The sequence below is a fragment of the Pantherophis guttatus genome, chromosome 18 (assembly GCF_059756535.1).
Source record: "Pantherophis guttatus breed Tessera chromosome 18, ASM5975653v1, whole genome shotgun sequence".
NCBI classification, from domain to species: Eukaryota; Metazoa; Chordata; class Lepidosauria; order Squamata; family Colubridae; genus Pantherophis; species Pantherophis guttatus.
In genome coordinates this window covers 9,710,001-9,721,564 of record NC_142080.1, presented here as the reverse complement: position 1 = coordinate 9,721,564, position 11,564 = coordinate 9,710,001, and the positions used below count along the sequence as shown (strand labels likewise).

Here is an 11,564-nt window from a genome sequence, read left to right as displayed (position 1 = left end):
AACAAGAAAATAAATCTGGTTGTCGTGACTGAATTTCCCGACAACTTTACCCGGATGACTGAAAATCTTCATCGACATACAGTACTGGCCAAAATTGTGGAAAAAGTGTATTTTTGAGGTTTGATGGCTAATAACATCATATTTTTTTTGGAGTTTCAAGATAATCCTATTCCACTGCTAGAATGGCCTAGGAATAGACCTTCACCCCACTGAAAATTTATGGAGCCGACTCAAGAAACTTGTTAGTGAGAAGCGACCCAGCAATAAAACCCAGTTAATAAAAGCCATCATTCCATCTTGGTTTCATATTAGAACAGCTGCAGAACTCAAAGACTTGGTTCCCTCCATGGGAAGACGTTGTAGGGCCGTCATTCATGCTAAAGGTTACCCAACAAAGTACCTTTATTTAGTGACATGGGAATAATTTTTGTATATCTTGTTTTTTCTACGTTTCTTTTCTTCTTTATACCGTAACTGCTATTCTAATATTTATTTATTTATTTATTTATTATATTTCTATACCGCCTTTCTCCCGTAGGACTCAAGGCGGTGTACAGTCAAGAAAAATATAGACACACAAACATCATAAAATTGCTAATTAAAATTATTACTTAGTTTGGTCAATTAAATAAAACCCAGAATTAGATAACATTTAAAAAATCATTCACATGTTCGTATGTTTATATGTTTAATAGCAAATCCTTCATAAAAGTTATTGCATTACATTCTCGATTCAATTATCTTTCCATCGATATATAATTTTATGGTACTACTCAAAAAAAAAAAAGCGTTATTAGCCAAGTTTTAGAAAATACACTTTTGCCAAAAGGATTCCACAATTTTGGCCACTACTGTACTTGTAGGAAAGAGGTAGACCTCGACTTACAAAAGTTCGCTTAGTGACCAGTTACAACATCACTGAAAAAAAGTGACTTAGGACCATTTTCACACTTATGACCGTTGCAGCCATCCCCAGGGTCATGTGATCAAAATTCAGCCGGTTGGCAAGTGACTCACATTTATGACGGTCGCAGTGTCCCGGGGTCAGGGGATTTCCTTTTGAGACCTTCTGACGAGCAAAATCAATGGGGAAAGCCAGGTTCACTTAGCCGTGTTACTTAAAAAGCTGCAGTGATTCGCTTAACAACTCTGGCAGGAAAGGTCGTAAAATGGGGCAAAATTCACCCAACAAATGTCTCGCTTAGCACCATACCTTTTGGCCGCAATTGTGGTCGTAAGTCGAGGACTACCCGTATTTGGTTAGGGACCGTATAAAATTTGATCCTTGTGTCTTTTTAAGGCAGATTTTCACAATGTCCTTTTTAAGATGAATAATATTGAGTCTATTGTCACAAAATGACCTAAAGACACTCAAATATTAAGGAAATTGCCCCCTAACCACATCGTCTTAAATCCCTAAATCAGCCCTTTACAGCCCTTAGTTGCCAAGCATCTGACTTTTGACCATGTGACCATGGGGATGCTGCCACGGGTCGTTAAGTGTGAAAAAGGGTCATGTCACTTTTTTCAGCGCCTTTGTAACTGAACCATCACTAAACGAGCAGTTGTAAGTTGAGGACAAACTGTAATGGGCCAAAATTGTGGAAACCTTTTGGGAAAAGTGTATTTTCAAAGTGGAAAATAACACCACTTTTTGGGGGGAGTAGTACCATAAAATTATATATCAATGGAAAGGTAATTTAATCGAGAATGTAATGCAATAACTTTTATGAAGGATTTGCTATTAGAATAGCAGTTACAGTATAAAGAAGAAAAGGGAAACACGTAGAAAAAAAGGAGATAGACAAAAATGATCCCCATAGAAAAAAATGATATATATAAAAATGATCACCGTGTCAGTTAATCCTTTGTTGGGTCACCTTTAGCATGAATTATGGCCTTACAACGTCTTCCCATGGAGGGAACCAAGTCTTTTAGTTCTGCAGCTGTTCTCATGTGAAACCAAGATGGAATGATGGCTTCTATTAACTGGGTTTTATTGCTGGGTCGCTTCTGACTAACAAGTTTCTTTAGTCGGCTCCATAGATTTTCAATTGGGTTAAGAAGGTCTGGGCTATTCCCAGGCTATTCCAGCAGTGGAATAAGATTATTTTGAAACTCCCCTAAAAAAATGGTGTTATTAGCCATCAAACCTCAAAAATACACTTTCCCAAAAAGTTTCCACAATTCTGGCCACTACTGTAAATAAAGACTTGTTATCTTTTGGCAACTGAACAATTACTGGAACACAGTTTCTTCCGGTCTTCCAAAACAAAAAACAAGAATGTTTTGATTGTTGGAGCAAAATATTGCGAAGTTAACTCGAAAGGCATCGGCCGGACCCTGGAGTGCTGCCCAGGGATTGATCCTCTTGCTTTCCAGGTGTTTGAGCATCTTTGGCCGCTCAAAGGGAGGACATGTTCAGCCACTGCCGGAGGGCGTACTTGGTCCCGGTGCTGACACGCTCCAGGTTTTCCCCTTGTGCCGTGCCCAGGAAGGCGGCGGTGGGGATCACCAAGGTCTTGGCCGAGCCCTTCTCCAGTTCGAGGATGCTGCTCAAAATGAAAAACGAGATGCCCAAAGGTCTTTAAATGTGGGGAAGGAGACCAATCTGCCCCTCGTTTCCTCCACCCCAAATCCCTTGCTAAGAAGGAAAGAGATCCGTCAAAATTTGACCCCACATTTGTTCAAACAGAGGTCTCAGTGTTGTGGTCTGTCCCCCGCCAGCCCCTTCAGCAGCCAAATCAAAGATGGCGGTGTGGGCATCAGGGTCAGCATCAGGGCAACCTGAGAGCTCCGAGGGGGGAGAGGGAATGGAGCCATCAGAGAGAGAGACAGAGGCGGAGTCTGGGCCGGCCATCAGCCCTCAGATGGAGAGTCAACAGCCCCCAGGTCTGGAGGTGGCTGATGAGGAAGAGGAGGAACAGCTGGGTCCAGTGCCTGATGCACAGAAGGCAGAGGAGAGGAGAGCAGTGGAAATCTATGGGCCGGTCCTTGGGACGGAAGAGCCACTGCTGCTAGCGAAGGCCCACCTTAGCTCTGGGGATAAAAGGCAGGGGGCGGAGATGAATAGATGTGGCAGACAACTATTCATCTCTCTGCCGGACGGATTTGTTAGCCTGCGGTGGGAGAGAAACTTTTTGCCCGGGCTGCTGGCGCAAGGAATAATTAATTGAACTTCAGAGGGTTTGTTGTGTTTGGGAAGCTGGGTCAGAAAGCCAGGATGCTCTTCCCTGCCACCTACCTGACAGTGGATGGTGCCCCTTTGCCCAACCCCAGGGCCTCGTCTTCTGCTCCATCCTCCGTAGCTGCAATGCATTCCAGGGTGGGGCGGTCCAGCCAAGCGACAGCGGCGACCTCGGCTTCATTGGGCTTCAGCCTGGCCTGGCAAAAGATCTGGATCAATATGCAATTCAAGCAGGCATTCCTCTTCTCTGCCTCTCCCCAAGAACCCAAAAGAGCCATTATTTCATTTACTGCTAGCTAAACACCACCTGCCAAGCTGAAGCTGCCATTCGGCTCTGCACAGTCTCCTGCCGGTGGCAGTCCAGGGCTCAGTTCGGCGCTCCACCCAGCTACCAACGGAGCCGACGAAAGAACTAATGCAATGGTGGAGCAATATTTACGCTGCTATGTGCAGTGGAGGGAGTGTGGGAGAATTGTTACAATCTCATCTCCGTGTCATTAAATAGCTTCTTTTGAACAGCATGGTCTCCAATCTCGCATGCAGAAATTTCTCCCTTCGACCGTAAGAAATTGCCCCAAATTACAAACAAATTAAACATTAAAATTGAGGAGGAGGTCTGGAGCTTCAGGTGTAGCCTGTTAGTAAACCCAGGAAGATCTTGGCTTAGGCAGAAAACCATGATTCAAATAAGAGTGCTTTAAGAAGAACCTTTTAAGAAGAGGTGGGGGCAATTTTGGTGTGATCCTCTCGTCACTGAGGCATTAGGCTGGCCTCACTTTGGGTTGCTCAGTCTCTGCCCAGCCTACCTCACACGGCTATTGTGGAGTCAAATTAAGGGAGACCCCAGTGCATGTCATCTCGGACTCTGAGGAAAGGTCAATCCAATCAGTGGAATTAATGCCAGATGTGGCGGCGCAGTGGTTAGAATGCAGTATTGCAGGCTACTCTGCCCACTGCCAGCAGTTCAATTCTCACCGGCCTCAAGGTTAACTCAGCCTTCCGAGGTTGGTAAAATGAGGACCCAGATTATTAGGGGCAACATATTGACTGTGTAAACTGCTTAGAAAGCATTGTGAAGCGCTATATAAGTGCTATTGCTAGTGCTACTAAGAGCAAGAAGACGCTTCTGCTGCAGACACCTCAGTGGGGAGCGGAGCTTGGCCAACGTGCCCCACTCACCTGGAGCTGCTGATGGCTCTCGTGCAATGCCAAGTGCAGGTAGACCACGATGTGGTGCCGTTGCGGCAAACCTTGGCTCAGCCGTGGGGGATACACAGACTGCAGGGAGAGACAAGACAAGATAGAATGGGTTTGCAATGGTGACGAATATCTGTAGCGCAGGTGTAAGATGAAGGTGGAGATTCATTCTCTTATTAATTAATTAATTAATTAATTAATTAATTAATTATCGGACTTATATGTCACCATTTCTCCACCAGGACTCAGGGCGGCTCACAGCAATAAACAACAAGTCCAATTAAAATTCAACAATAAAACTAAAATTCCCATTAAAACCCCATTCAGGCCAGGCCAGCTTGGAGAAACAGCCATGTTTTAAGGTCACGGCGGAAGGAGCGAAGGTCGGGGGCTACCCGGAGCTTCAAGGGGAGCTGATTCCAGAGGGTAGGTGCGCCCACAGAGAAGGCTCACTCCCTAGGGGCCGTCAGCCGACATTGTTTGGCCGACGGGACCCCAAGTAGGCCCTCCCTATGTGAGCGCACGGGGCGATGGGGAGCTGTTACTGGCTGCAGGTGATCCGCCAAATACCCCGGGCCTAAGCCATGTAGGGCTTTATAGGTAATCACCAGCACCTTAAACCTCACCTGGAGGACAACCGGTAACCAATGCAGGTCACGCAGGAGGGGTGTGACATGGGAGCATCGGGACACTCCCATCACTACCCGCTTATATTTTATACAAGGCTGTATCCCAGGGTTACCCACAGCGGCCAGAAGGGAGTGACTTCTACAACCCGCGAAATTGCTCCGTTGGTGAATGTGATTGATGACACACCCTGTGGGGATGGGGGAAACAGGGTCATGATTGGGGTGTAAATTACATAGGGTCAGAGCTGGGAAGGTGCCGACATGAAGCTCCTAATAAATAACTGGATTTCTTTTGAAGCTTGGCTCGAGGCTCATGATTTATTTAGGGCATCTGTCGGAATCCTGACAGCAGTCTCCAAATGGAGGGAGTGAAGGGAGGCCCCACATCGCTTCTGCAAACTTCAGATCAATGGGGAAGGCTGGGCTGACCTTCTGGAAATGACACCTGAGGCAGGGCTGGGCACCAGGGACCCCTCTTGCCCGCTTTCAGGACTCACTGGCTCCACCCCAAATTTCCCAGATCCGGGGAGGGGGATCTCAAGGGGTCCACTTACCTCCCAGAGGGCCAGCAGTTGCCAGGAGAATTCCCCATCCTTCAGCTGCAAGCCAGTCTCTTCCTGCAGCTCCCTCAGGCCAGCATCCAGCAACTGCGAACAAGAAAGAAACAAGGGTGGGGAGGAGAGGCAGGTCCTGAAATCGGTGGGCATCGGGGCAGCTGCAACTCAGAAGAGGGCCTCTGGCCATGGACAGAGTGCTCCCCATCCCACAGGCTCCCTTGACCAAAGCTTCGATTCTCCCACCCTGTGTGCCATCCCGCTCGCTCACACGCACACTTGACGGTGGGTTTAGTGAGTTTATTAATATTCCCCAGCAATTCCCTTCACCAAAACCCCAGAATTGTCCCAGTTAAATCCAGACAAAAGAAGACCGATGCTACTCCAAAGAACAATGGCCAATGAATGAGTCCACAGGGCACTTGAAAGTTTCCTGAGCAAAATAACACCCCCCTCCCCCCCGGCAAAATTAAATCCACAATAAAAGGAGGTTTCCGAGGCAATAAAAGTCCAGCTACAGAACAACTTGCGTTGTTTTTCCATGTCATATAATATATGTGGATACACATGCATACCTTTATATTTATTTATCTTGTCATGTTTTTGTTTATATCAGAGGTGGAGACCCTATGAGAGCTGCATGCAATGTAATTTCATTTTAATGTATGACGATTAGTGTACATCCAAAATGACAATAAAGTAATTCTATTCTTTTCTATTCTATTCTGTTCTACTCTATTCTATTCTATTCTTCTATTCTTTTCTTTTCTTCTGCATTCTATTCTTTCTTCTATTGTATTCTTTCTTCTATTCTATTCTGTTCTATTCGATTCTTTATTCTATTCTTTATTCTTTTCTATTCTTTATTCTGTTCTATTCTATTCTTATATTCTATTCTATTCTTTATTCTATTCTTCTTTATTCTATTCTTTTCTATTCTTCTTTATTCTGTTCTATTCTATTCTTTTTACTTTATTCCATTCCATTCCTTATTCTATTCTATTCCATTCTATCCCATCCCATTCCTAATTCTATTCTATTCTATTCTATTCTATTCTATTCTATTCTATTCTGTTCTATTCTTTCTATTCTATTCTTTCTATTCTATTCTATTCTATTCTATTCCTTATTCTATTCTATTCTATTCTATTCTGTTCTATTCTTTCTATTCTATTCTTTCTATTCTATTATTCTATTCTATTCTATTCTATTCTATTCTATTCTATTCTATTCCTTATTCTATTCTATTCTATTCTATTCTATTCTATTCTATTCTATTCTATTCTATTCCTATTCCTTATTCTATTCCTATTCCTATTCCTTATTCCATTCCATTCCATTCTTATTCTTATTCTTATTCTTATTCTTATTCTATTCTATCTCTCCTTCTCTCTCTCTCTCTCTCCATGGCCTTCCCTTAGGTAGACAACTCGCTGCGTCGAGTTCTCCCATTCCGACACAGATTGCCTTCACTTTTTTTTTTTAAACCTTTTGCAAAGACAGAATTCCTTCCCCGAATCCTTCAGGGATCCTTCTCCCATCAGGATTCTCTAAGGGGGTTAGAACAGGGGTCCCCAACCTGTAATGGCTACAGCCCATTACTGGCCTATGCTTGAGTTGTAAAATGCTGGCCAAGTCCCCCCACCCCCAACCTCCGAAAGGCCTCCCTACAATCATTTCTGCCCTTTTGATGCTCTCTTGATTCACCCTTTTGGATTTTGATTTTTTTTTTAAATCAAAATTTTACCTCTTCTTCTGGTTCAATATGGCCGCCTGCAAGAGAAAAAGAAAAAAAAACCATCTAATTTCTGTTCTCACTGGTTGCTTCTAAAAACTTGGGATTCAGTACAGGTAGTCCTCAACTTATGACCACAAGTGACCCCCCTACCCCCCAGCCCAGATCCAAATTTCTGTGGTTAAGCGAGTCATCGGTTAAGTGAGTTTTGCCCCATTTTACGACCATTCGCGCCTCCGTTGTTAAGTGAATCTCACTGCAGCTGATAAGTCAGCTTGGCAACGGGTTCATATGTACGACGGTCGTAGTGTCCCGGGGTCACGTGATCCCTTTTCGTGACGACCTGACCAGATTCATTTAACAAGGTGTGTTAGAGAAGCAACCTACAACTAAGGAGAAACTTCCTCACAGCGAGAACAATTAACCAGGGGAACAGCTGGCCACCAGTTGTGGGTACTCCATCACTGGAGATTTTTAAGAAGAGACTGGACAGTCTGAAATAAGGGTCCTGGTTGAGCAGAGGGTTGGACTAGAAGACCTCCGAAGTCCCTTCCAGCTCTTATTCTGATTAACCACTTATTCTTTCAGCTACCAGGCTCTTCAGTTATTTGAGTTCAGGATCTGCTTACTTACAAGTAAGTACTTACACAACTTTTTTAACAAAAGAAAATCTTAAGCTTGAAGAACAAGGGAGGCTGGAGTGCCACCTCAAATGAATTTTTCTAAGCCAAAAGCATCCTAAGAGCCGTGGTGGCACAGTGGTTAGCATGCAGCATTGCAGGCTAACTCTGCTCACTGCCAGGAGTTCGATTCCTTTGATCCTGACCGGCTCAAGGTTGACTCAGATTTCCATCCTTCCGAGGTCAGTGAAATGAGGACCCAGATTGTTGGGGGACAAGAGGCTGACTCTGTAAACCGCTTAGAAACGGCTGTGAAGCCCTGTGAAGTGGTATATAGTAAGTGCTGTTGCTAGTCCTTCCTTCCTTCCTTCCTTCTTTCCATCCATCCATGCATGATTTGCAGTGGTTAGAATGCAGTAATGGAGGCTAAACTCTGCCCACTGCCAGCAGTTCAATCCTGACCGGCTCAAGGTTGACTCGGCCTTCCATCCTTCCGAGGTGGGTAAAATGAGGACCCAGATTGTTGGGGGGGCAAATATGCTGACTCTGTAAACCGCTTAGAGAGGGCTGTAAATGCACTATAAAGCGGTATATAAGTCTAAGTGCTATTACTACCTTCCTTGCTTCCTTCCCTCCCTCCCTCCCTCCCTGCTTTCCTTCCTTCCCTCTCAGTGATTAGAATGCAGTATTGCAGGCTAACTATTGTGCCCACTGCCAGGCGTTCGATCCTGAGTGGCTCAACGTTGACTCAGCCTTCCGTCCTTCCGAGGTCAGTAAAATGAGGAGCCAGCTTGTTGGGGGGAAACATGCTGACTTTGTAAACCGCTTAGAGAGCGCGATAAAACACTGTGAAGCAGTATCTGTCCTATTGCTATTGTCCGTCCTTCCTTCCTTCCTTCCTTCCTTCCTTCCTTCCTTCCTTCCTTCCTTCCTTCCTTCCTTTCCAACCATCCATCATCCATCCTATTTCCTTTTCATTTCCCTCCTTCCTTCCCTTCCTCCTTCCTTTCCTTCTTCCCAGTGATTAGAATGCAGCATTGCAGGCTAATTCTGCCCACTGCCAGCAGTTCGATCCTGACCGGCTCAAGGTTGACTCAGCCTTCCGTCCTTCCGAGGTCGGTAAAACGAGGACCCATATTGTTGGGGGCAAGAGGTTGACTCTACAAACCGCTTAGAGAGGGGTGTAAAAGCACTATGAAGTGGTATATAAGTCTAAGTGCTATTGCTATTCTTAGGGCTACGGGGGTCCATCCTTGCGGCCTTCCCATCCTCTCACACCAGATCCCTCCCACCCCCCACCCCCGTTTGGGTCTTCTTACCAGGAGGCACCCAAGTATTGGGGAAGAGACTTAGCGTCCTCGCCCGACGGGTCAACAAAACCTTTCCGCTGGCCGACTCCAGGAGAACAGCCACCCCGACATCCACCCCCTGACGCCGAGTCTCTGCGGGGAGGGAAGCCCTTTGCTCTGCGGTCAAATGCTTGATGGGGCAGAAGCGGGGGCGCTGGAAAAGAAAGAAAAAAAAGGCTGAATCCTGGAGATGGAAGTTTTCACACCCAGGATAGCGGGAGAACTCGATTTACGACTGCTCGCTTAAGAACCGTTCAAAGTTACGATGGACGGGGGAAAAAAATGACTGCAACCCACTCTCATAGAAATGATTTCCACCCCGCCCCCTGAGGTCATTTGATCACATTTCGGGCCCTGGGAAACCGTCTTGCATTTACAACTGGTTGTTGCACCGTCCCACTGTCACACAATCGCATTTTGCAACTCTTTTTGACGTTTTTTCCCATCATTAGATAAACTGGATTAGCTTGACTACCCTGTGATTGATTTAATGACTGTGGTAAAAATGGTCATAAAATAAGAGTCCGATCAAGTGATGACTCGACTTAAAACCACAATGCCTTGACTTACGGCTATAATTGAGCCCAAAATTTATGTTGCTCGGTGAATTTTGCCCTTTTTTTTACAATTTTTCTTGCCACATTTGTGAAGCGAATCACTGCAATTGTTTTTTTTTTATTGAAAAGTTTTAAAAAGTTTACATATATATCCCCCCCTTCCCTCCATCCTCCCCAACCCTCCCCCTCCCACCCACCCCCCTCCCTACTTCCCAGAGCAAGATACAGGGTATAACATTCAACAATCATAATCTAACACAGTCTAATTAATACTGCAATTGTTAAACCATTGTAAACAGAGTTGTTAAGGGAATCGGTGTCAGTTGTGCCCCAGTTCGATCCCTTAGGAAAGAAAGACCCTCAACTCCATAAAACCACCACTACAACACCAAGCAGGATTGGGTTCTTTCTGATAAAAAATAATCCATCAAAAGAAAAAAAAACCCTCAAAAAACTTTAGCATCGTCCTGCGGGAGTTTCCTCCCTGCTTAAACAGGTAGTCCTCGACTTATGACCACAGTTGAGCCCAAAATTTATGTTCCTAAGGCAAGATCTTTGTTAAGTGAGTTTTGCCCCATTTTATGACCTTTCTGGCCACAGTCCTTAAGAGAATCACTGCAGCTGTTAAATTAGTAACACGGTGGTTAAATGAGCCTGGCTTTCCCCCCTGGACTTTGCTTGTCAGACGGTCGCAAAAGGGGATCACACGACCCAGGGACACTGCCACCGTCGTAAAAGTGAGTCAGCAGCCAAGTATCTGTATGTAAAAACACGTGGCCGGGAGTGGGTGGGTGGGAAGAATGCTGCAACGGTCATCAGTGTGAAAAATGGTCACGTCCCTTTTTTTCAGTGCCGTTGTAACTTTGAATGGTCACTAAAAGAACTGTTGTAACTCGAGGACTGCCTTCAGGGCCATCAAAGATGGAGAAAAGTTTCTCCCGGCATGACAAACCCCTTCGTACCTTCAAGAGGAGTCCGGTGGAGCCAGGAAACTTCCGGTCAGAAACGAGGAACTGGGGGTGTTTCAGAATGCAGTTTACGATGCCACCGTCTTCGTGGGGCGGACAGCAATGGCCAACGATGCTCTGGAAGCCAAGGAGAACTTGGTTTTTTTTTCCAAATTTTTTATTTTGTTTTATATATATGTATCAATGAGTGAACAGTGTGGCACCTTGGTGTCATAGATTCTAATACGAATCATATATTCTAATATGAATAGACTCAAACTATTCTGCTTTGGAGAATAGCTTGATTCCCCTCTTCTTTGGGGCAGCCCCTGAGATACTGGAAGCCTGCTATCATGTCTCCCCTAGTCCTTCTCTTCATTAAACTAGACATACCCAGTTCCTGCAACCTTTTTTTTTTTTTGGCTTTAATTTATATGCTGCCCTTCTCCGGAGACTCAGGGCGGCTTACAGTGCGTTAAGCAATAGCCTTCATACTTTTGTATATTTATACAAAGTCAGCTTATTGCCCCCACAAACTGGGTCCTCATTTCACCTACCTTTGAAAGGATGGAAGGCTGAGTCAACCTTGAGCCTGGTGAGATTCAAACTTGCTTGAGCAGGGGGTTGGACTAGATGACCTCCAAGGTCCCTTCCGATTCTTATTAATCTGTATGAGGTCTTCATACGTTTGAGCCTCCAGCCCCCCACTAATCCTCTTTGTTGCTCTTCTCTGCACTCTTTGCAGAAATCCCCAAACATCTTCGTTCTAATAGGGCGAGCAAAACTTTA

The 11,564-nt window shown here is 45.1% G+C and overlaps 1 protein-coding gene across 1 annotated transcript in view; it reads right to left on the bottom strand.

Annotated features, from left to right (window-relative positions):
* Positions 1 to 488: 488 nt before the first annotated feature.
* NUDT17 (nudix hydrolase 17) overlaps positions 489 to 11,564 on the bottom strand; it is a 12,208-nt gene continuing 1,132 nt past the window's right edge. Inside the window, exons 2-8 of the mRNA XM_034427236.3 lie at positions 10,791 to 10,913; positions 9,242 to 9,425; positions 7,315 to 7,340; positions 5,568 to 5,660; positions 4,367 to 4,465; positions 3,245 to 3,384; positions 489 to 2,552 (exon numbers count right to left, since the gene is read on the bottom strand). Coding sequence (XP_034283127.1) covers positions 2,405 to 2,552; positions 3,245 to 3,384; positions 4,367 to 4,465; positions 5,568 to 5,660; positions 7,315 to 7,340; positions 9,242 to 9,425; positions 10,791 to 10,913 — 813 coding nt within the window. The 3' untranslated portion in view covers positions 489 to 2,404. The remainder of the gene's footprint in view (positions 2,553 to 3,244; positions 3,385 to 4,366; positions 4,466 to 5,567; positions 5,661 to 7,314; positions 7,341 to 9,241; positions 9,426 to 10,790; positions 10,914 to 11,564) is intronic.